The sequence below is a fragment of the Danio aesculapii genome, chromosome 6 (assembly GCF_903798145.1).
Source record: "Danio aesculapii chromosome 6, fDanAes4.1, whole genome shotgun sequence".
NCBI lineage: Eukaryota > Metazoa > Chordata > Actinopteri > Cypriniformes > Danionidae > Danio > Danio aesculapii.
In genome coordinates, this window is record NC_079440.1 from 46344658 (window position 1) to 46371839 (window position 27182).

A 27182-nucleotide genomic window follows, 5' to 3' on the forward strand; every position below is an offset into this window, starting at 1 on the left:
AAGTAAATTACTTTATAAAGGCTCTTGTCTGACTGAGAAGCTGATGTGCATTCATTAATATTATGTCTCCAGTGCTAAAGGTGAACTAGGGATGCAATAAATGATCTAGCTTCTCTGAAAGTGACAGGGTATCAATAAACTGCTGCAATAAAACATTTCCATATGTGATTTCTTCTTTATTTGTGAGCGTATTATATAATACGGTCGGCTTTTGCTGTGGTGATTTGTATATTGGTTTCAGTGCTTCCCACAGTTTTGAATATATTTGCGGTGGTAGCCGGATTGAAACACAGCATTTACCCGCATCACATAAATAGTTAACTATATGCGACAAACAAAACATAATTTCATTTTTAATAATAATTGTATTTATTATGACGCTGTTTCTTTTCAATAGGTTAAAGTAAATAAAAAGACTGTTAAAATAAGACTGAAATTAAAAAAGAAATACTTTTATGCTATTAAGCAGCCATGTGCACCCACTGACAGGTAAAATCTGCTTCTCTCTATCTCTTTCAAGCTCAAAGCAAATTTGAATGCCAAAGCATTTTAGATCTGTATATAAAATAGCCTATGTAATATATTAACGTCATCAAATTAATAAAATAATCAGCAAATGAGAAATAAATGACAGAAAAATGTGTAAAAACCGACAATATCTCTAAAAATTATCATAATTGCAAGATTAAAACAGGTTTTTTAAATAAGGCAAATTAATGCGCTATTAACCATTACTAATGGTGCATATATATTTTTCAGCCAGTTTAAATGTCAGTTCATCCTCTCAGAGTACAGTAAAGTTTTTCTAAATCGTTTAAATTAATGAATCTATTATTTAGATCTATTTATCTAGATTAAAGACCTATCTGTTCAGTAAAGCATACACTTAGTGCACCACTTAGGGGGCTTCCACACAGGTTATGCATCTTGTTGATATACACTGTGAACATCAGCTACGCTAATGAACTACACTGTTCCTATTTACTATGACCTTTTATGTGAAGCTGCTTTGACACAATCTACATTGTATAAGCGCTATACAAATAAAGGTGAATTGAATTATTTACTTTTTCTCTCGGTCTTGCAGCTGTGCGATGTCAGCTGTGAAACCAGGCGGAAAGTAGTATTTAATAAAAGAGTAATGCAAAAACGCATATGCGCTTCAGAAAGCGAATGTAAAAGTTGAGTCCTGGACATTTTAGGAGATTTAGAAACCAGGGCCGGAAAGTTAAGTACCAAAAGAGCCCGTGTCTGTGGGTTTGAAGAACACACTGCACGATTATTGACAGATCTCGTGGGCACTGAACGAAACTGGTGAACAAGAGAAGATTTACCGGGCATTTTAACATAATTTTTCTTTAGCACCTAAAACTACCTTTCTTTTAGCTACAAGACTGAAACTTTTAGGCAAAGAACCCACATTTGTCTACTACAAATGTCCACTATTTAAATTTATTAAACTATATCACAGACTTTGTGAGATGATGACAAATACAAAGTGGTCATTTGTTACAACCTACCCTACTACTAGGGTAGGTTGTTACACTTACTGGGGTGAGTTGTAACAGGTAGACAAAATGCACAAGGGTGCAACAAATGATATGCCACAACACATTTACTGTAAATAAATGACTGCAACAATATAATTTATGTGAATATTGGAAGCGTATGTGCATAGTGTGTGTTTATGCATGCACATGTGCGATTGTGTGTTCATGTCTGTACGTGCACATTCATATGAATGTGTGTGTAAGTGTTTGTATACTTTCAAAACACGTGTTCCAACCTACCCCAACACTGTCACCCATTGTTTAGCTTGCTGTATTAGCATGGTGCTGTGAAATTAGCATGGTTGATACACCATTCTTTACTAGAGAAACTACAATTTGACCTGATATAACTCACACAACATCATCCACAATGGCAAAGGTACTAAACAATATTATCTTGTTGTTATTTTTTACTTTCTTACCTCAGAATTCGATTTTCTGTTGTAGCTTCAGGAGGGATCGCAAGACTAATTGGAAAATCTCCATGTGTGATTGTTAATTTAACCTGAGGAAACTGAAAATGTTACATGAGCCCTATATTATCCCTGATTCGTGGAATTGGTAGTGTTAAAACTCTCCCTGTGTTTCAACTATACCCGGTCTCCCCTACTTAATTGATCACGGATGTTTGGTTATATTGAGCGGAAACAAAAAGTGTAAAAGGATGTTAATAAAAATGTGTTACTAAATATACTTGGGACGGCCGTTAATATACCTGCTAAAGTAAAGTCTATGTGTGACAAGCACTGGGTTTACATTGTGCACTCCTGAGAGTGTCCAAAAACATGGCAGAACTCAACTCAGCCTCACATGAAGTCCCATAGGCTTTTTACTGAGCTTTGCATAGGAAGTTTGCAGGTATTTAAAAAAACTTGCTCATATTAACTAATGGACAAAACGGATAGAAAGTTTTCAGTTTGTTGTCGTCGCCAATAGCCTTGTGGTTAGTGTATCGACACATGGCACCTAGGTGTTCACGGCGACCTGAGTTTGATTCCCGGATCGAGGTCCTTTGCCAACCCTTCCCCTATCTCTGCTCCCCACACTTTCCTGTCTGTAAAATCTCCACTGTCCTGTCACAATAAAGGTGAAAACCCCTAAAAATAAAATTTAAAAAAAGAAAGTTTTCAGTTTGTAGCTAAAATTGGAGTTGCGTAAAAACCCATTAACAGTCAACAAATAATGATCAATCAATGACTGTTCTAAAAATAATAGTTATTTATTTTATTTCCATTCGATTGTCCTAGCATGAATGAACTGCTTTAACGTCACTGTCTGGATACATATCTCCTTTCCATATTGTTTAATTTCATTTCTGTGGAACCAGCCATAAAAACATATCATGCACATCAACAGTATAATCATTGCCTGCTTCACAAGTCAGCAACGAATGAAGCCAAAATGGAAATGACTAAAAAAAATTTGTGTTGACAAGCACTCAGTGCAGAGCTCTAATGCCTCCATATAGTCCAGTGCATTGGGGAACACTGATGCGAGTCATTTAGCTTGAGAGGGAAGAAGAGCTGAATATCTCAGTAGGGCTAAAGCACTTGGTCTCCTCAGGGTGTAGTGTCTCGGCGCTTTACACGAGAGGTGAGAGCACTTCTCTGACATCTCCATCCCAGATGACACAGCTCCCAGCACGCCTCAGGGCACCAGGACTCACTATCAGAGCAGCACACATCACTCAACACGCAGAGGAGAAAGCTGAATTACTGCATAGCAAATTATTTATCAGAAAGGTCAATGGAGGAGGACCAAAAAAAAAAAAAAATAACTGCGGGGAAGTGGCTCTGAAAGCATTTGGATTTTTACGCATCTCATTGTATTAGATATAATATAAATAATATTTATTGTAAATAAAGAAGACATCACTATGACTATTATTATAAAAGAGCTAGGTATAGTGTTATTCGATAGTCTACAGCAGTGTTTCCCAAAACTGTTCCTGGGGGCACACCAACAGTACATCTTTTGAATGTCTCCCTTATCTGACCCATTAACTTAAGGTTTTGGAGTCTCGTCTAATCTTCGGATGAGTTGATTCAGGCGTGTTTGATTAGGGAGAGGTTGAAAATGTGTACTGTTGGTGTGCCTTCAGGAACAGGGTTGGGAAACACTGGTCTACAGAACAAACCATCATTATACAATAATTTGCCTAATTAACCTAATTAACCTAGTTAAGCCTGTAAATGTCACTTTAAGCTGAATACTAGTGTTATGAAAAATATCTAGTCAAATATTATTAACTGTCATCATGGCAAAGATAAAATAAATCAGTTATTAGAAATGAGTTATTAAAACTATTAATGTTTAGAAATGTGTTGAAAAAAAAAAATCTCTCCATTAAACAGAAATTGGGGAAAAAATAAGCAGAGGGGGCTAATAATTCTGCCTTCAACTGTAGATGGAAAGAAAAATCTGCTATATCTTGGATCAGCAATTTCTCCACTGTTAAAGTGGAACTGAATGATAAAGACCAAAAACCACAAGTTACATAAATCCAACATTTTATTTGTGGAAAAGAACACAAGCAAAATGCATCAATAGACATTTCTACTGGAAGCAAAGGAAATGATAAAGAAGCCTCTAAAAGCAAAAAAAGTCGTGCACATGCCAGAAGTCTGTTGAATGTTAGCATCGTTTCAGCTATAGACAAGGAGCAGATCAATGTTTAAAAGAATAAAATAAGAGGGCAGCAGAATGTACAAGTGAAATTATTGAGCTCCACACTAAATTGACCAATAACAGCAACTAGCAAGAAAACGAAAACAAGAGAACTCTTACTGACAAAATTAAAAAGGAAATTTGCAAAAGAAAGCATTTTGTACAAGACAAAATGAAAGGATCTGGGACTATACAGGTACACTCAAATCACACAAGGTTAACGCTATTGCATATGTAAACAAGCATTCTATATTTGGGTTTTGACAAACAAAGCTAAAAAACAAAACCAAAAAAAAAGTGTAACCATCTTTACACAGTAAATTAAGGTTACTGGTCGTACACAAGAACAGAACTGCTTGCGCGTAAAAAGAAAACATTTAGCTCCATTGCCATTCATAGCCTATTATGTTGGCTTTTGCACCGTTTCGAGACATACATAAGCACAGTTTAAATTCATCAGTTGTTTTATTCCCCGTCAAATTTAAATAAATTAAAATACAAGTCATCGTTATTTTTGTATCCTTTACAATTTTACAAAATTCAGATTAGCATTTCTGACAGTGGATAAGGCAAGTGAAAAAAATGGCTATAGTCATACATTTTACGAAATGTGTTAAGCTATACATTGTAAATTCAACGACTTCGCAGGGGTTAAAATGCAGTAAAGTCTTAACGAGAATAATTAAAACCCCATTGATCTGTGATTGGTCAAACATCCCCCATTCTAGTCATTGCGTTGCATACTTCTGAGTGAAAGAAATGATTTTTACAAATAGTGTCTATATTGAATTGCACTGATCTAAACTGGGTCAGAAAGCAAAATCAATAGCAATACAACTTAAATGCTTCGTATCCAACAATCAATACCGGTTTGGTTGGTTAACATCACAAATACATAAACAAGACACACGGTTACGGTTTTAAAACAACCCAGCGAAAGCCTTCATTTATACATGACGCTTATTAATCCTCACACTCCAGTCTAATTTGAATGGTTGTTAACAGAAGCAGAGCATCAAAGTTGCCAGTGGATCAACATGTCCATTTATCACTTCATATCAAAACATATATTAAAAGGAGGGGAAAAACAGCTTGATGGGACTTCACTGTAACACCAGAATGAAAACGCTGGACTGCTAACAGAATCTGTGTGTTAAACGCTTTTACAGGTCGGATTCGAATGTCTATGAATTTACAAGTATCTTCTGCATATATCAAGAGGACAAGAAGTACACATTAGAAATGGATTATATTAGACTTTATTAAAATGTCATATCACACATATGGTAATTACATTTTGACTTATTCATTTGCCTAGCATGTCATCAATATCAAATTCCTTTGGTCCTTCAATAAATAAAACTCATATCATATACACATACTTTGTACAAGTTTAATACAGTTCAAAAGGGAAGATAGGCTGACTTTTAGAACTGTGAGAGCGTCAGCTAGACATCTTGAGTTTTAATAGTGGGAATATTGCGTGAAATCATGCTTGCGTCGTTATTTTTTTTGGTTGACACCGAAGTAAACACATGGGGAAATGTTAGTAGTGAATGCTTGCGAGAGAGTTCATATGCATTCAACTCAAGTTTGATTTTTATTGACGGGTCTTGTTTTAGTAAATCTGCTCTGATCATTTAAAAATAATATGGGGAAAAGAAAAAGAGTTTGTCTTCAGATTAAAACGAGGCTAAGTAAAAGCCCTAACATTAAAATAGTCTCTTTCAATCAAAAATGACTAGAAAAGGCAAAAGTAGTTCTTCAACAGTAAAGGTCTACAGACCTTTGAGACGTCCAGACCCTTGTAGTGTTTTTACAATACATCACACTGTATGTAGACCATGAAGGACAACAAAAAGCTGTCGAAGAAAAAGTTTCCAATACATTTCGCGAGTTAAGTCAGGTGAGCGTTAAGAAAGCTCGGTTCCGGATGTTCAAATCCAAAGCTCACATGTTGCTCGCAATGTTTCCTTGCAGGTTTGTCAATCCCAGCTGTCTTCTCCATTGCACAACGGATGTATCCGATTGGTTCACTGACAAAAGCAGACGTTGGGACCCCCCAGTGCACATATGCTCTGATAAGTCTTGTAAAATGGACAAAAAAAGAAATGAAATCCCAAAACAAAGCGACTGAAGAATGTAGTCTTGAAACCAGGACACAGATATTTCCATTGTTTTCAAAAGCAGAGGGATCTGTTTCAATGGTGTGAACGTCAGTCTGAGGACTGAAACCAATTCACAGTGAATCTAGCACCATTGTGGGAAGTTTCTCAGGAATCTTCGGCAAAATTGGTTCAACACTAAAGGGGAGCCATCAGTAGGAGCTACTTCAGTCGAGTGAAAATTCAAGAGAGAGAAAAACAGAATCTCTAAAAGTTGAAGCATAATAAATAAGAGCAAGAATGGTCCAGAATAGTTGGTGGTTATTGTGCACAGCGGACGTTTACATATATAGAATTTTTTTACAAAAAAAAAAGTTGAGTTGATTCAGCTGCACATCCACGTACAAATATAAAACAATACATACAAGAAGAGTGGGATGTCTCCGGTAAGGGAAAGGAGGGACAGTTTGTTCAATGACCCAAAGCCATGGTCCAACCATTCACAGAAATGAAACGTTCCTCTTTCAGTCATAGAAAGGAATACGAGTTGGCTCAGGGCAAGGCGAGGGGCGAAATAGGGGCAAAGTACATCCCTGCTGTATGGACAGAGCTCAGAACGACTCGTCATGCCCAAGCGAGAGGTCTCCCTTTGGGGTCGACGCACGGGATGAGCCCTTGTCCATGCTCTCTGAGCCGGAGCTCTGGTGCTGCTGTTCAGAGCTGGCGCTGGAGGTCACTGTGGAGGAGGAGGTGGAGGAGGTGCGGGTCTTCTCCTTAAAGTCTGTTATGATCACTGTGACGTTCCCCACTGTGATGGCCAGCTGTTGGGCTGTGCTCCTGTCAATGTTCTTCAGCTTGGGCCTGCGGATACAGAGAAAGAGAGAGAGATATTCAGTCAAGAAGTGTGACTGTGATGGTAGAAAATAGGTGACATGACTAAAAACAGGACATATGCTTCCTTTGTATTTTAGTTAAGTTTTGTATTTCCTTGACAATGAAAAAATTGTCACATATATTCATGAAATTGCTGTACAGAAAAGTAGCAGATGATGTCACTTTGCAACGCATGATCTAGTTCAGTGTTTCTCAACCATGGTCCTGGAGAACCACCAGCTCTGCATATTTTCCATGTTTACTTAACCAAACGCACCTGATTCAGATCATCAGCTCATTAGCAGAGACTGAACGACCTGTAATGGGCAAAACAGACAAAGGAAACATCCAAAACATGCAGTGTTGGTGGTCCTCCAGGAACAGGGTTGAGAAACACTGGTCTAGTTGACCAAAATAAAATAAAATAAATAAATAAATCTCTTGCTGTTTTGGTGGTCCAACACTCACTTATGCATAAAGACTGACTTGAAATATGCATTCCCATGATGTTACTATTTTTGGTTTTAATAGATGAAAGCTATCAAATTCTTAACAAATTGGCATGTCAGTCTTTAATTTAGGACTCCTAAACCTTAGCTCTACATTTAATATGAAAATATCTCCTATAAACACAAGTTCAGCCATTATATATATATTATTTTTTTTCAATATAATTTAAAAGCATTTAAAAATAGATTTGCTTAATTTTCAAAGAAAATACACTTATTTGTAGCACTGGAAGAAAATCTTTATTTAGAATTAAAAACAAGGAACATACATTTAGAATTCAATTAGCCTGCATTTTAATATTTTACTCATTATACTATACTTTATACTCTTTATAACATAATATTGCACTCCTCAGAGTTTCCATTTGTCCAGAGACGCCTTCCCCATCAGCCAATCACTCTCTGATTTCTGGGATTGCAGACATCGTCCAGATCCACAGCAACAAAGTCAATCCTGCCCTGACTCCCAGTTTAAGACTTCTCTCGTTTCCTTAATAAAAGTTTGTCTCGGCAGCTTTGTGAATAGTTCTTTTTCTTACACTTTTACTGCAATTTAGAGAACTAAAACAAACATATTTAGTAAATACGAGTTCGGATTTTTAAAACAATTTCAAACACCCATTTTCTAAACATCAAAGCATAAATGAAAAACCTAAAAATACATACAAGATATCATTTTTCAATTGAAAAAACTGTGTGTAAATTTTATCCATAGGTTATCATTAAAACAAGAAACTCAATTTGCTGAGAGGTGTTAGGAACACTATTTAACCAAAGAAATTGGTAAATAAAAATCTTAGGGTGCTTTCACACTTGGTCTGAATGCCTGGTCCGAACCAAAGTTCAATAGTACACCCTCGGCTGGTTCGTGTTCACACCATCTTTTTTCCTTCTGAACCCTGGTATGCTTGCGTCATCAAGCTGCTGTTTTGTGTACAGCTGTTGCTAGGTGACAGACATAAAAGCAATGCGCCAAAATGGAAACGTCCGCATATCATGGTCATCCTGCTTTTACTGAATCTTTTGCTTTTTATTACCAAAACACAGTGAGCCACTTGCATCTATCTGCCGCAAAAACATTAAAAACATACAGAACATCACGCCATGTTGCAGAAGCCGTTTTTGGTGGACACAAACAGACATTATCACTGTTTGCACTGGGTCAGTCCCACTTGTCACCAAGGTAGGTGATACACACACACACACACACGCACGCACGCACGCACGCACGCACACACGCACGCACACACGCACGCGCACACACACACACACACACACACACACGAACATTATGATAACTAAAGTTTGTTGTACAGTTAGCGGGTCACTTCTGTTATTTGGTACGATTGCATTCATATCAGAAGTGAACTGTACCAGAGTTCACACAAACTGTTCCTCAGACCACCTCTTTCAGGTGGACTCGGGTACGGTTCATTGGTGCGCACCTGAGTTCAGAAGACCGTGCTCACACTAGCTAAATGTACCGTACTCTGACGTCAAACGAACCTGGGTGCGGACCAAAAGTGTTAGTGTGAAAGCACCCCTAAAGCGCAAGTCAAAGGGTTATTATCATTATAACGTCTTACTAACTTTATTTTGTATTACTGCCCCAAATTAGCATATTAGAAAGATTTTATTACTATTATTATTATTATTAGGTGACATGACACAGATGACTTTTGCATATATTTTGAATATATAGTTAGACAACTGGGGGCATGACCTGCGTTTCACCTTTGGCAGTATTTGCATGGTTTGGATTTAAATAGTGAAAAGAACAGGGGTATGGTCGTTGCATGCAAACTATGTTGAGGGGAGAAACATCAAGAAGAGTCCACCACACAGTCCTTAAAACAAAAAAACTAAAGTAGCTTTACACTACACTCTCTACAGAGTAACAACATAAAATTAAGTTACTTTACTAGATGATTTTGAGAGAAAATAAGGCCAAATTTATCTTTTAAAAACAGCTAAGAAAAAGAGATGAACAAAGATCAGCAAAATTAACACGGAACGGCATACATTTCAATAGTTAAACATCACCAAAACTGACATCTACACAAAAAGCCTGATAGAAAATCTTTCAAAAAACTGAGACATGTTTCAGGGTTGTGTGCATGGCAAAAGCACAAAGCTAAATCTCATTGATTGGCATTAGCCTCAGTTGTTAGTATGCCTTCAAGACAATGTGACACAATGAGCTGTGCTGGCAGAAGCAGACAGAAACAGAATGGTGGGACGGCAGCCAACAGGGCGTGTGTGGGAGTAAAACTGTGCTGCTCATTTGAGATCAGCTCACGACTCGCTCATTCAGAGAGAAAGACACATTCAGAGAGAGAGAGACATGTGTGAAGCAGAGAGGTTTCTAAAGTGACTTTCGCCACTGCTGTCTGCCAGCTTTGTTCACTGTCAGAATGACATTCAACACATTCTCAAGCCAGATATGCAGCAGCATGTATTATTATTACACATCTGTTATTGTCACTATAAAAAAGTAGAATTAAACACCTATATAGATATATATGGCATTGTCTAGTCCTAACAAAAGTGCTTTGGATATCAGCACCTGATTTGGTAACAAGTTCTTTAAAAGTGCTGTATGCAAGTTTTTGACTTCTAAAGCATTGACATATCATAATATGTTTGCAGATATTTAAGAAACATGCTGTGAACATTCTTGTTTATCTGAAAAACTTTGCTGAAGTCAGATATACTGCTTTGGAAATGTGAGTAACGTGCCAGAATGTCTGTCTTTTTTTAACATTTAACACACCCAATGCTAGTTTAGCCAATTACATTTCAGCACCCCGGGTTGAATTGTTGGAATACAGCGTATTTCATTCATAAAGTATGCGTCTGTGACCAAAATGCGACCTTCGGTGGACAGTAGCAGACTCTGAAATGAGATGCAGATTCAGAGTTCCACATGAGGCTATTAATTAGCAAATAATATAAATATTATAAACGTAAACATTAGATGAGCAGGTTACATTGTAACCCTGTGTCCTAACAACACGCTACATGATGAGATTTGCAGTTTGCACCAAAATTGGCTGTTTGCACCAAACGAAACACGACAGAAATTTAAATACAGCCATTCAGAAGCACAGAATAGTGCACTTACTGCACTTCAACGAAATGGCAATGTTTATAATCTAACACATATTAAACATTTTTTAACATTATCAAATGTAGGTGCTAAATCACTAATTTGTGTTGGTTTGCATTATTTCACAGTTCTAAAATTCAATTTCAAACTATTTATTTTATTTTCAAGATCTGAGATGAACTGTCTACCGCTGCTTTCAGTATGGCAATAAATGAAACTTAAAACTCACATTATCAGCATTTAACATTGAATAAAGCACATGAGATGTAGCTAAGGTCATCATTGGGAGTTTTCTGTTGTTTAGCTGCATGAAATATAAGTCATTTCTATAATATAAATTTCAGGTGTTGGTTAAGACAAAAACTTCTGTCTTAAATAAAAAATATTCTTTCTATGGCATGCCGTTGCTTTAGAACAGGGTTTAAATCAGCCTTAAATCAGCTTTTAGGCTCAACATTCAGGCACACTGCTGTTTGTGTCATCAATCTGGCAACCTGCTCTTGTGTGTGTTTTCAACCAGGTGTGCAATACCTAGTTCAACCACTGTGGGTCAAACTTGCATACAGCACCTTTAAATGACAAATAAAAGAACAGAAACCTGTGATGGCAATAGTTTTCAGCAGCCATTACTCTTGCGTTTAGATGGTGATTTAGAAATAATTCTGATATGCATATTTGATGCTTTCAACATTTCGAAACATTGTAAATGTCTTTTACAAGTATTGACATTTTGGTTGATTGGCAAGTTTTATTAGGATGGAAGGGAATTTAAAGGGAAAACCCTTTCGACAGTATTAGCCTCAACTCAAGTGAATGGAAATTGCAAAAAATAATATTTCACTTTATGCACCACCCAAATACAATGACTTGTAGAAAGAAAGATCAGTCAAACTGCAATATTTGCCATGTATTGAACACGGTTCCTCTCAAAAAAGTGGATTTGCCATTGCCATAAAATGTTGAAACAGAAAAAGTGGTGCTTTGGCATACTTGGCTGCTTTATGATCAAATTACAAAGATAAAGGTGAGATACCTGGAGTTGTGGGAGTTCTTGATCTTGGTTGTGGATTTGCCAGACTGTATGCTGTTTCGTTCACTGGGTGGGCTTTGATGGATGTCTGACTTGGGCCTGTAAAGAAAAACTCTTCAGGTTACACAAGCCATAAATCAGAAGATTCTCAGATTCTTACTAGTGACTAACAGACCTGTTCTTCTTGCTGTTGGGTTTCTTGGTGATGGCTGGGGTGATTTCTTTCTCCCTGTCCTTCTTCTCTTTTTCGGGCTGCTGCTCCTCACTCTTATCCTTGTCCTTCTGTTCAACGGGGTGTTCATCGGGTGGATTTATGTCGGGACGCTCTTCCTCAGCCCGATCTTTCTCAGGCCTCTCAGGCTTCTCCTTCTTTTCTTTCTTTGGCGGAGGAGGGGTGGCGTATTGCTGAGCCACCTGCTGTGCCACCAGCTGGGAGTTTATCCGGGGTTTCCTGTGGGGCCCAACAAGAGTTGATAGTCAGTATCAGTGTGCCACTAAATCCGTCTTAACCAACAGAGTAAACTCTTTAGTGACCTGCTGAGCCTGGTGGTTTCGGTCAAGTGCAAGTTCACCATCTAAAGCCTGAAGTACAATTATGACCCATTTCAAATAAATGTTGTGGGTTATAACACATTATAAATCACAGTGCCCCTCAGGTGTTTCACATTTATAAGGCAAACTAAACTACTTTAAGTAATGCCCTCATGTACAACAAAACTCTGACAAGATATTAAAATTCAACATTTTCTGGAAGTTTAAACTGCAAAACCTAAAAATCAGTAATAAAAGTGAACAAAATGCATCAAGTTATTTCATAAAAATTAGGGCTGAGCGATAATGCAAAAAAAATATTACGACATCATGTTTCATATCATTCGATATCGATAATTATTGAATATTTTATAACAATACATTTGGAAATATTATGCTTTTTTGTTATTTAACCACTTTATTTTAAATTTACCAACATTACTAAGGTAAATAGTTTTAATAGTCAAAAACAAAAATATTTAAACAAAATCTTTCATGTCTTTATAATAAAATAAACATACGTGTTAAAGAGACTCTTAAATTTAAATAAAAAGTTAGAGTGTGTGCAATGGTGAAGGTAGATCAACATCTGTAAGGTGAATAATAATGACACAGTAAACCTCAAACTCTGTAAACAAAGCAAATTATGATAGTCAAATCTGAGCTTTCAAGTAAAGGAACAAACCGTCATTATTTAAATACATAATGCAATATTACAAATTGAGACTAGATTACATACAATGCTAAAAAAATCTTTCAGATGGGGTGCCAGTGGCTGGGATGCACAAAAGAAACCAAAAAGCCAATCTGGCAACATCCTTTTTTATTTACAATCTTTTCACTGCTGCTATACGGCACTCATTGTTGGTATTCTGACATGAAGTGACAAGCGTCTGCACGTGGATTCTTTGACCATTTACAATGAGCTTTGCGCTCGAGCACCCCTGGCATCTCTCATAACTAGGCAACCATCATGCGTTTTCTCAGAGGATGGAAAATGCGAACGACACTTGTGTGCCGCTTGCTCAACGTATGTGTGCGTGTCGCTCTCATGTGCACGTCCTGCAAATCGTGCGCCTTTATTGGAAATGACAAACTTACACAATCTTATTAGCATTGCTTCCATGGTGCATGCTCAGCAGACACACTTTAATAAAACTATAGCGCTTCATACCGAAACTTCATACCGAATCTTTTTTAATTGATATTGACAATGGTGTTCGGTCAATAAATATCAATACCAAATTTATAACCCAGCCCAAATAAAAATTATTTTATAAATACAAATTTCAAATAAATACATTTTCACTACTAATGTACATGATAAAAACAATAATAACAATAATTTGTAATGTACAACAAAACGTACTAGAAACATTACAAAAATCGAGAACAGATGAAACATTGCTTAACTGGAAACTAGTCAGAGTTACAGCCCAAACCAACATAAAAATAAATAAATAAACACACAGGTATGACCATTCACAAAGCAAAAACAAGTCAGACCAACTTCCAGAGCAAAGGGTTTAAATCACAAAGCTAATTTCAAGAATGAAGAACAGTTACATCAAGCACCATTTTCTAGAATAATATACAGTACCAAAACACATCTGCATGTAATCCACCACAGCCAGTGTTTACACAAAACCACTTTACAGCACAAATGCTGTGGATTGTGGTGAGCACATTAAGACATACCTAGCCAGCTAATGACCACCACAAGCATTTCACTGCCTAAAACCCTTTCACTGGTCCTCTGAATGTGACGACGGCCCTTCGCCAGCTGTGTGGGTCTGCTGAATGTGTAATCTCATTACTCTATTCCTTTAATAAACGACTGTGAGGATCATAGGGTGGGACATTTGCGGCATGTCATTGTCATAAGAACTAATCAGATTAGCTAGGTTTGGCCCCATTTGTGACAAACCGAATAGAAAGAGGTTTTCAAGCTGGAAGTCCTCTGAAATCAACCCCATCAAAACATGGGGTTGTCAATAAACAATAACAATAACAAAAACTGACATAAAACGGCCTATTTATGCAGATTGTGCTCTGATTTACACCAAAACTGGATGCTCCAAGATTGCCTGAATGAGTAACTGCTCTTTTCTATGCATTGGAAGAATTCTGCTGCCTTGATTTACAGTAGAATATTGTACAATTATTATATAAATATAAAAAACATTTAGTATACATGTATAAAAAAAGATACACATGTGTGTATTATACATTATTATGGAAATATAAACTTTTATTTTGTATGTGATTTGTCATGATTAATCATTTAACAGTACTACAAGTATTTACTTTCCCATTTCAGTCCAGATTTAAAGTTTAAACTTGTCAGTTTCACTTGCATCCTCATTTACAAAAAGTGCAAGCCCAATATTAATCGCTCTATAATAATAGTAATATCAGAATAACACAATAAATAAGTTTGACAATAATATTGATAATATTCGTCTGTTATATATCATAAATACACCACAATGTTCTGCTACATTTTCTAAGTTGATTGATGCTGGAAACAAGTCTTTGCAGGTTTGAGGTTTGAGATGCGTTCTTTTGTTTAGTGAGTGTGTCAAAAACACCCAATCAGCAGCAAAGTATATAAACCATGCGGTATTAAAGAGACAACACAATTAGGCATGGGATGATAACCGGTTTCAAGGTTTACCACAGTATGAAAAAGTCAAGTATTTAAAACCATTAAAATTTTTTTTACCGTTTTTATGAATATTTGATTGAGTTTTTTGGGGGGCAACAGTATCTCCAGCAGAAAAGGACCACCCACATTCAAGAGCTACTGATCAGCCCATGAATCAGAAAACATTTGAAAAACAATCACTTATAAACAAACATCCAAGCATGATCTGGACATGGATTGCTGTATAATTTAAAAGAAAGAAAGATATCTAAAGACGCCTATTTAAGTTGTAAAGTTGCTTATTAAGAAGTCAGTGTTTTTGAGACTAATAAAAGATAGCAGAATTCAATGATTTATTTGAATTATTTAGCCTGACGTAATGTTCCAAAACATTTTAAATGTTTTTTAAAATAAAATATATTGTGTTCAACAAGGAAAAAAGTTGTTATTTACCCAGACATTTGAAAAAGAGCATACTTCAGCGCAGTAATCACAATACTGTAAAACCGAGATGTTTTTAATTGATGGTTATCATACAGTCTAGGGCTGCACAATATATAGTTTCAGCATCGATATCGCAAGGTGTGAATCTGCAATAGTCACATGGCAGGATTTGCAATTTCAAGTCAGGATTACAGTTAATCAGTTTAAAACTAAAATGGAGTAAAAGATTTTCATTTGGATGTGTCTTTATGACCCGGGACTGTGTAAGATTTTTTAAAAATTTAACCATTAGGTATATGAACCAAAATGTATTGTATTTAATTATTTATACAATGAAGACTTTACCATGTACACAGTGTTATTTTATATGTTGTTGTTGAATTTCTGTACCTCAACATTGTTAGATTCCACAGAAAATTATACCTGTGAAATGATTCTGTGTGGAGTTAGCATGTTCTCCCCGTGTTCCTATGGGTTTTCTCTGTGTTCCAAATGTTATAAGTTATCTAAGTTATAATTCATCTTATGAAATTATATCACAATATATGAAATCACAGACACACTAAATATCCCATTGTGCATGTGTTTTTATCATGCAGAACTAATACAGTCAGAATCTTTTACTGGTCCATGCCTACACACAATAGGTGCAAGTAAAGTCTGTTCTCTTTTATTCTGAACTGCAAGGTCAGAAACTTTAACAACAAGTGTATTCATTCATTCATTCATTTTCTTGTCGGCTTAGTCCCTTTATTAATCTGAGGTCGCCACAGCTGAATTGACCTCCAATCTATCCAGCACATGTTTTCCGCAGCGGATGCCCTTCTGGGAAACATCCATACACACTCACACACTACGGACAATTTAGCCTTCCCAATTCACCTGTACCGCATGTCTTTGGATTGTGGGGGAAACCGGAGCACCCAGAGGAAACTCACACGGACACAGGGAGAACATGCAAACTCCACACAGAAACGCCAACTGACCCAGCCGAGGCTCAAACCAGCGATCTTCTTGCTGTGAGGCGGCAGCACTACAGCGCCACCGTGTCGTATTATTTGGCAGTATTAAATGCTTATTGATATTGGTTTGATCAGGCTCAGAAAATTCTTCATAAAGAACAAAGAATGGCCTTCTCAGTTAACATACTTGCAACTCTTGCCTCATCAGAACAGGGTGGTCAATGTACAACTGCTTCGGTTTAAAAACTTTTTGCAATGTTTGTCAAGGCTCAATGCTTGCAAGCGAAATGCTACCAGGTAAGTGATTAAAAAAAGGACAATTTTAATTTGTTGAGTAATGCAAAGAATCTTTGTGGGTGAGGAAACCTTTCTTTTGCTTCTGCGCACGCACACGCACACACACACACACACACAAACACTCTCTCTGTAACGGTGGGAAGGCAGGCAGAGGCTGGTGCTGGAGGCTCTCTCTCCTCTACGCGGTGTTGAGTTAATTAAAAGCCGAGGGGCTGTGTCTGAGATCTGAGGCAGAGCGCCATGCAGCCTGAGCCAGCTCACGTTCCTCAAGCATAATGGCCAACATCTGGCAGCAGCTGGGGGTAACAGAGGATTTCAACTGATCATGGGGGAAGAGCTCAGGCCCACGAGTGCTTTTTGCTTTGTCTAAACATTTAGACTTGGGAGTCCCCTTCACCTCAATATTTTAGATCAGTCGCAGTTGCCAATGTTTGGCTGTTTAGATTGTGGTTCGATTCCTAAAACTCATGAATGAAAGATTAAGGCCAAACAAATACTTGACGCAAGTGTACAAACATGGAGTCTAGGGCCAGTATGTGTGCTTTTTTACTACAGTGGAACCCACTGAAAATAAACATGAGAATAGCACACAAACTGTTTTATCCTTTGAGATGTGACAAAACAAGCATCGTGCATTTGCATATTTATGTTTATGACTGCAAGCATGCACGCATTGGGACAACTCATCCATACATTGCACTGTCTGGCATTTGTCCCAACAGTTTGTTATTAGAATCGGGTCATGTAATGCCTAGCTAGGGGTGTAAGAGTTCACATAACAGCAAATAATAATCCAAAGGAAATGCTGTTAGACGAAAATCTCAAGATCTGTTGGTCCTTTTGATGGCCCATAACTCGAAACCAATAGATAACCCATGCTGGAGGTAACATCTGAAGCATGGGAGGGTTTTAAGAAAACCTGTGGCCCTTAGATAGCGATAGTTCTTTCACTCCCCATGACTGATGGGATGCAGCCTTCCTCACAAAGACCAGCCAATGAGAAGCCAATCAATCCCTCATAATGGGGAATCATGTTCAAGAGGCCAGCACAACTCCAATCAATACAACCTCTGCAAAGAATCTAGATGAGCTTCAGGGCCGCTGGCAAAATATACTGGAGCGCATCTTTTAGAGCATGTGGGAATAGTATGCATTGAGTCTGTGCTGGTAAAGACATAGAAAAGATCAGAAACTAACACACTGCAGAATAACTGAGAAAATGTACAATATTTAAAAAGTGAAAGTATACAAAAGTCAAATATTAGCTCGAAATGGCATATCTAATGCAGAACATGGGAGGGAAGCTGTATGAAATACATGCTTTAAAAGCATATCAATTGAAATTATAACTGTATAGTATAGACTTTTGACTCCAACATATTTTTTAACACACATTATTAAAAGTTACTTGTAAAGTTAATGAATGACAATGAGTGTGAATGAATCAGTGATCCCCACATCAGAGTAGATCTGTCACTGCACATGGATATAATGAAATGTTCTACTACGCATATCTGAATGCGGTCTGGACAAGTACTATATCAGGCAGTTTTGTACTGTATTGTCTAATGTAGGGCTGCGATGAGAATCACCATTTTTTTTTGCTTAAAATCAGGATCACGATTTTCTCACAATTCACCATGTAAATGATGTGCGCGGTTTAGGTTTCACTTTCACTGCCGAGTGCACTCATGTCATGGCTGGCGTCACTTTGAGGAAAATATAAAACAAATGCAAACCATACTTCCTGTGCAGCTCGCAAACGATCGCTCTGTGCAACAAACTGAACGTTATTTACAACTTTATTACCTGTTATTCACAGCCTATGCAGGTTCTGTTCACTAAAGTAGACATTATTTGCGGCCGCGTGAGCCTCTCAGTAGTAAACAAACAGTGGGTCAGCTCACGTGTGATTTCGTGGCTGCAAATACATCATTATATGAAGACAGAAATCACATTTTTGGGTGAATTATACTATAAAAATACAGTATGTGACACTTTTAAAACCATTTGGAAGTGTCCAAATTGCTGAGCAACGTATATAAAAAAACGTGAAGACTTGTGCCACCTCTTTTATGCTTCTCCCGAACTTGAAAATATAATTGGCTAAATCGTAGAGATGTTGGATTAAGATTGTGTGGGGGGCTCGTATCAAGATTGCAATTTTTTTTTATTCAATTGTGCAGCCCTAGTCTGATGTTTACATCAATTCTGCTTCATTCTGATATCTTACAGCTAGAAGAAAAATAAATGGAATTTACTTCACTGACAATAGCATGATTCAAAATAATAATAAAAAATAAAACAAAATCTCAAAACCAAGAGCACTAGTTAATCTCCTGCTGAGCAACTGAAATGTCATGGAAAGTAATCATCAATAAAAAAAAAAAAAAACATTGGCTGCTTCTCAATGTGTGTTATTAAGTAAGCTTGGGTCCCTGTGTTCTCGAGTAACATCATCATCAACCACCAAAATTCAATTCCAATATTCAAGACTACAAGTACACTCAGATATGTTCTGAGTAATAAGTAAACTCAGATATGTTCTTGATATCAAGGATGACTCAAATGCAGAATTGTGAGCGCAGCACTTGTTCAAAGTCCCAGAATTCATTTGGGCTAAATAGAGGGGGAGGGATGTTCAGCATTTTATATTCACTATTATTTACAGTTCAGGTATATAACTTGTTTATCTCAGCGGTTTGCCTAAATGAGATCGTAAAACATTCACATGAGAATTTTAATAAAGGCATAAACACTTGGAAAAGTGTTCTGATGTGAAATGCAATGGGAATATGGGGCAGTAGCCAACAGTGTTAGAAAAAGTAAATCAACATAAAAACACTAAATAAAAAGCTATCGGTTTTTCTTTTACTTGTTTTGCTTTTTCTACATCAGTTGTAAAATGTTTTATTTGTGCAAAGCATCTTTGAAATACTTTTGTACTTCTTAAAAATATATATTTAAAAAAACAAACAAACAAATTATAGTATGAATTTCGTTTAAATTATTTGAAAACTTGTGAAAGTCATGCTAACATCAGAAAGATCACAGAATCTTATTTCTCACAAGATGCGTTCTGTGTTTTAGAGGTTTTCTTCCTCTTAGGAAACTTGGCATGACTGGTCTCCACGAGAAAGCGAGTCAATTCTCTGCGTACTTGTTATTGAGAAACAGCCATTGCTTCACATCACTTTAATCCCTTCACCGTCATCACCTCTCAAACCATGCTGTTATTTACAATATCACTTTACTTTTTCTTCACAGTTAGAGGTTTCTTGGTTTTGTTGAGAGGTGATTCCTACATGAGACAATGACTGCTGCTTCGAGCTCAACTGATTAAAAGCAGCCATCTAAGTGATAACAGTACAATGATGAATGATTTCCTGCACACTTTATAATTATATATTACATTATATCAGACCCTTTTTTATAATTATTTTTGTCAGGGTTTTTCACTTTTATTTGATAGGACCGTAGAGAGGATTGACAGCAAAGCATGGGGAGCAAAGAGAGGGGAAGGATCGGCATATGACCGTAAGGCGGAATCGAACTCAGGTCGCCGCGAACACCGGAGAGCATATGTTGACGCACTAACCACTACACCACTGGCGCTGACTATATCAGACCCTTTGACTCAATTTATAAAGGCTTGCCATTGCAATTCCAGGTATGGTAAGGTATGGAACACTGATGTCTTGCGTGCTTGCTCAAAAATTTAAACCAAAAAAAGAAAAAAAAAAAGTTTTAGTCAAATAAGCTTTAGTCAAATCTGTCTAAATTAAGTGTAGAGGAAAAAAGAAAGTAAAATTGATTCATATAGCACCTTTCACAAACAAGTTACAAAGAGCTTTATAGGAAAAGAAAATATATATCCAAACAAGTTAAAATCCAAGTACACATACCACCAAACGTAAAACCAGCTCACCATACTGCGAATAAAAATCTTGACCAAAAAGATTTCTTTAAAAAAAATTTTCACAAGTTCAAGCGAGCCCAGAGTTCTCAATGCTAGAGGGAGAGAGTCCCAGAGCCTTGGAACACAGAAAGTATGGTCACCTTTAGTCTTCAAGTGTTCTGGGAATGGCTAAAAGGTCTTGACCAGAAGACCTCAGAGACTTGCCACAGGACTGTGTATGTAAAAAAAAAAACTTTTATAAAGGGGAGTGCAAATGCTGAGTAAAAGCCTTGCAGCAGCATTCTGCACAACTTTCTGCGACAAAGAGGTAGGAAGCTTTCGGTAAGGTAGCAAATTAACAACAATAATCTGAAAACAATCAGTCAATGATAAAACATTTTATAAAGCATGGACAGTAGCATGGTTTAGACCCTCCGCTGCAGTACTTTGAGCACTGGGAAATTTGCTCTAATCCAGACCTGGGATTGTCAAAAGTGCACGATCCTCCACTTAACAGGTACTTGGCTTAGTTTACCTCCTGAGGGGGATCCAGAAATCCCTTCTAACGTGAGGTTAGCCCGGGAGTCTAGCGCAGGACAGGCCCGTGATTGATTTGATTAACCTCCCCTCGGTGGATCTCCTGCCACACGGGGAGATTTGTATCAGGGGCAGTTCAGCGAGACAGAAACAGGCCGAGTGCTTGAGCCATGAATCAGTGCCAGCTGTAACTCAGCCACGAGGGCTCACTGGCATGTCAGGACTGCTGTCAACACTCCCCGAGCACCACAAAAACCACACAATGCATTATTTACTAATCGACACATGACTACCTCATCACAACCTCGCCCTGGTGACTGGGAGTCGTGTATGAACACAGGTGGCACCTCTCCAGTGGGAAGAGCACACAGTTTGAGATGGACAGCAACCAAACTCACATTAGCGAACACACGCTGCCAAGTCAAAGGAAACCTGATTGGAGTTGCATGTGAGAGGTCATTGTGGTTCATGGACTATATTTCGGAAAAACATGCTGCTCATACTATGGATTAATCAAGGCATATTTAATTTAATCACTTTTAATTTGACAAATGAAAATGAGGCTAAGAGTGACAATATGCTGTATTATATATTGGAGTCACGTAATTCAGCTAACAACCACAGAGATTGGGGATTTAAAACCATTTCCTGTGTACAAAAAAATAGGGTTGCACGATACTGGAATTCGGTACCAATTGATCCTAAAATTTTAAAAACATCAATTTCCCGCTGAAGCTCATCAGTTCACCAAACTCACAGCTGTTTACTGAATGTAACGACAGATACAGGGACACTGGAGCGTTTCAAAGCCACGATTCATTAGTGTATCACTCGTATGTCAGCTTTTAGACAAACCAGCTGATCGACGTGACTTTGAAACGCTCCAGTGTCCCTGTATCTGTGGTTACACGCAGTAAACAGTGGTGAGTTTGGTGAACTGATGACCTTCACGGCCAATCAGAGTCATTTCTGTTGAGCACGTGAACAGAACAGCAAATCAGCGCCGTTTAAGAACGTGTTCAGTAATACTCATATGTCAGCGGGAAATAGATGTTTTTAAAACTTCAGTATCGATTGGTACCAAATTCCAGTATCGTGACGACCCTACAACAAACAAATAACTAGAAGTGTGAACCTATAACTGGTCTCATGGTTCGGTTACGATTATCATGCCATCGATTCGGTTCAATTTGATATTTCGGTGCATTGACGATGCTTTCCATACACGGTGTTGTTTTTTTTGGGGGTCGGCTATAACAAGCTGCCTGTATAAACACACAAACACACACACGGACACACAGCACCACAACACTGTCTCTCATTCACACACATACATAGACAGCAACAAACGCACGCACGCACGCACGCATGCTTGCTCACTCGATATTGTGAGACCGCCCACTCCTGTTAAAATTACACCAGAGTTACCGACCGCTCCCGCGCTTTTATTCAGAAATTTATTCCCGCGCCGCATGAAATCTGGTCGGGTCCTGCGACAATGCACAGGTACAACTGCGGGAATGTACACAACCGAGAGGAAAAGAGAGGGGAGGAAAAGGCAGCAGGTGAAATGGGCCACAGTGAGAGAGAGAGAGAGAGAAATTGAGTACTTTCATTCCCTCAATCGCAGAGAAATAAGGGCTTCTGCTGTAAGTGCCAGTGAAGGACTCTCCAGAAAACACACACACAGTGAAATTTTTAAGTATTTGGTGCCTGTAGTGTTGTAAATACCTGCGCTCGCCTCCCTCGCGACAGAGCGCATATGAGATAAATGACGTCAGTATATAACCGGTTATGATTATTACTGAATCGATACCGAATTGTCTGCGTCTGCATCGCTGGGCACCGAAGAAACAATTAATTTTGACACCCCTGAAAATAACTAAAAGTACAGAAAAGCTGCTTTATCATGCAAACTCTTAGCTTCATAGCTTCTAACTAGGATCCTTGTCTGCTTTATATAGTATGTATACTGTGCAGAGCTTATTCTCAGTATGCATGGAACTTCCAGATGACCTACATTTGACAAACAGTGCAGAATTCAATATAGCACTCCATGTAGAATACTGTATCCCAAGATGCACTCCCATCCACTTATAGTGACCAAAGAGCTGGAAGAAACAACCACAATTTACCCTATAACACCTGACATGTGATTTCATCTTGGTGCCAAGAGAATAACATTTCCTATGTAAAATAAGAAAATACATAATTAAAAATGCATTAAAATGCTAAATATTCATATTTTCTTCCAAGATGATAAATTGATGAATAAAATATGCGTTATGTTACAGAATGCTAACATTTCCGGAACAGTACAGTAAAAAGTGAACTACTACTCCATTCTAAGCATAGTCTAGCACTCATTCCTTTGTTGTACAGAAACCAGCTCGAGTAAAAAGGAGAACTCCGAAAACAAGAGAAAATGCATGGATCATTAAAAGTCACAAACCCAATACAACCTTTAAGATTGGTTCATTAGTTTGATTCTTAAAGGGGATGCTGAAACTGGCTATACGCTTATTTCACACGGCCGCCATTTTAAAAAATGAAAGCGAGGCTGCCGTGGGAAGAAACCAAGTAGTATAGGATCAGCCCTGTAAACGCTGCAACAACTTTCTGTGCACTACAAAACCTCCAGCTGTTGCTGCGATTTCAAAATGCTGATATGACATAAACATCACTTTAATATCATTCAGTTCAGTTTAAACAATTAAAAGCATATTATGCATCAAAAAAACATCACAATCTCTTTAAGAGTGATACGCTTAAGTGTCCTCCTAGGCTTCAGTTCATGGCACCAGGTAAACATGACGCTTCCCTGCTTCAGCCTATTATTCCCTAACCCAGTGAGCAATAAAACAGTGCAGTTCTCTGTAGCACACTCTCGTGTTGTCTGTAATAGTGTTGTCCCGGTACTGAAAAAAAAAACGTCCATTTCCCGCTAACATTTAAGCGCCGTTGATTCACCGGTGCTCAACAGAAATGACTGTGATTGGCCGTGAAGGTCATCAGTTCACCTCTCTTCAGTGAGTGCAAAAACAGATACACAGACACTAAAGCATTTTAAAGCTGCGAAGATCAGTCCAGTCATCGTGGATCGCTTGTCTGTATTTGCACTCGGTAAACACTGGTAAAGTGCAGTGAACTGATGACCTTCATGGCCAATCACAGTCATTTTTGTTGAGCATGGGTGAATACTACGGCAAATCAGTGGTGTTTCAGGATACGCTCAACAGTGCTTAAATGTTAGAGGGAAATTTAAGTTTTTTATTTCAGTACAGAAATTCAGTATCGTGACAAGTCTAATGTAGTGAAAGAATCAGTTTATTAACTCGTGTTTGATAAATGGCATCTTAAATGTGTGTTTGGAAAATAAAACATTAAAAATGAGGTCCGATATCCCTTTTTATTTTCACTATCCATTTAGAACAGACCTTTGGGTCACTCGGAAAGGGTTGAAATGATAAATTCTTTGGGAATGAGATATACAGCCAGGTACACATTGTTCCTATGTGACTCATGCGATACCTCCAGGTTTCTTCCCACCGCAGCCTTAATTTCGCTTTTAAAATGGCAGCCGTGTAAAAATCAGTCTATTGCCATTTCTATACCACAAAGAATAAAGGAAGATCTGCAGGCACCATGGAAAAACACTAAGGTGTATCTAATAAAGCAGCCAGTGAATGTATAACTGGTCATTTTCTAAATGTAGAACTGAGTGACAACAAGCCTTGGTGTAAAAAGCCCCCCACGGTGGCATGTGTCACTTTAAACTGATGTGTTGTAATTAATAACAGCACACATGGAGGCTCTTTAATTCCTGGAGCAGTTGGCATTTCCGTGAGACTCTGGTCTAGGCTTCAGTTACAAAACGTTAGCGGTGCAGTAAATTACGGCAGTGTTAAATGAAACAGATTGCTTGTAGAGGCAAGACCGAATGAGAGAACGCTTCAGTGAAGAGAGGCTACAAAAAAAGCGCTCAATTAACACAGCTCTCCAATTCAAGTGCAGCATAACCAGGCAATCATAGTCATTGACTCTTGCATGCTATGGGGGCACAAAGTGCACTCGAGAGCGGACAATCAGGTCATATCTGCTACTCACACATAGTATCGGACTACAAGGCTGCACCTTTATAGGCGGACTGAAATCTGAAAAGCAATCTGTTGTCCTTTAAAGGACAAGGCTAGTTAAACTGAAACCAGACTCTCTACTGAGCCTATGGATTTAATTAATCTCTGATTGAGGACTGTGAATGTAAAGGCAAATTTAGACATCCTTGTCCTAAATATACACTGCATTTTTTTTAGACATTTCCTGACAACATCCTTAAGATTCACCACTAGATTTGACATCATTCGCCTCTTATATCACGGCAAACGTGACAGTTATATGCAGTGGCAGTTCGCACAGCGCCTTGATCCTCTGGCGCAGAAGCATTAAGCGTTGGCTGGTGGGGGATGATGAAGCTGCCATGTGTGCGCGTGTTGAACAAGCTCTGGGACCGGGCTCCCATAAGCCATTCTACTAAGCGATTAGTGGCTTTGTGCCTGCAGTACAGAATGGAGATAGCGAAGAGAGCACCTAGAGAGCAGGCCTTGGGTTCCTGTGCTGTCGCTCTCAACTGGGTGGAGGACATTAAACATTCATCTCCACCTTCTGGAGGGATCCTGCCCTCCTTCTTCCCCGAGGAAATTGCTCTCTGGGGAGATCTCAGCTGTGGCGAAAAATCTAAGTGTGATATCTAACTGCTCTTCCTTGATGTTGATGTGAAATGCAATGTGAATACGAGGCAGTAGTTAACAGTGTAAGAAAAAGTAAATCAGAATAAAAACACCTAATAAAAAGCGATCCGTTTCTCTTATTTTGCCTTTTCTGGATTAATTTGTGGGGCAAAATACAATTTACAACAATTGTAAAATGCTCTGAATGGAACAGATCAATAAAACCTAAATTAGATTTTGATCAAATTAGCTGAATTGTCTAGTTTTACACAAATGGTATGACAAAAGTTTGATACAAACCATTTACAAATGAATTAAAAATATTAAAATTACACATGACAAAAAAATGAAGTAAAAGGAAATAAGAAAATATACTTTTACTAGGCTTGGGTGGTATCCAAATTTTGATATCGTCAAACCTCCCCCTATTTTACCTCAGTATTTGGCATTATTTTGATGTAAGACTCAGACAGTAACACCAAACTGTTGGCTTGTGCCTAAACCAAAACTGAATACCGTAGGTATTTCTATCTCTTGAGGTAGGGTTCTACGATTAATCGAAATCGATTTGTGATGTCGATTTGAAACATTGCGATTATCTAATCGCAAGAGGCTGCGATATGAAATATATTATTTAACTTCGCCCACCCAGAGCAAATGCGTGATTGGTTTTACTAGCCAATTGAGTGAGCACACTTCCATTCTGCCCAATCAAAATTGCAACAAAATTATGCGTAACAAACAAACAGGAAAGAGTGAACAAGTGGGATGATGGCACCTGCCGCTTCAGAAGCAATAATAGACAAAATAATATCAAAGAAAAACAGCTCGTTGGTACTATGGGAATATTTTGGTTTCAAAGTCACAGACACATCTTGCTAAAAAGTCAACTAAAATTACTGCCAGTGATGCTCAATCTAGTAGCTAGCAAAGTACAATTTCAGAGTTGTTGTCTAATATAAGTTGATATCTTTTCAGTTCATTTTTAACTAACACTCACTGCATTTTAGCAGTAAGAAGCTACAATACAGATTATTGAGCTGAAGCTACAAAATTAAATTGCAAATGAAATCGAAATCACAATATCTGTCAAAAAAAAGTCGCAATTAGATATTTTCTCATGGTCACCTTTTTGTTGCACAATTTGCAAATTGTCTCGTCTGTATTTACCACCTCTCCTTTCTCGTTCGATCGAAAACTGAAATACTGCCAAACTGCAGAAGTTTCGTTCTTTTTCGAGACCAGGTCACTTGGTGTATGACTCCTGCCACACACCTCTTTCTTTCTCCTCCACGC

At 37.9% G+C, this 27182-nt stretch overlaps 1 protein-coding gene across 1 annotated transcript in view; it reads right to left on the bottom strand.

Moving 5' to 3' along the window:
• Positions 1 to 4043: 4043 nt before the first annotated feature.
• rybpb (RING1 and YY1 binding protein b) overlaps positions 4044 to 27182 on the bottom strand; it is a 38305-nt gene continuing 15166 nt past the window's right edge. The window contains exons 3-5 of the mRNA XM_056460383.1: positions 12019 to 12294; positions 11847 to 11942; positions 4044 to 7183 (exon numbers count right to left, since the gene is read on the bottom strand). Coding sequence (XP_056316358.1) covers positions 6934 to 7183; positions 11847 to 11942; positions 12019 to 12294 — 622 coding nt within the window. The 3' untranslated portion in view covers positions 4044 to 6933. The remainder of the gene's footprint in view (positions 7184 to 11846; positions 11943 to 12018; positions 12295 to 27182) is intronic.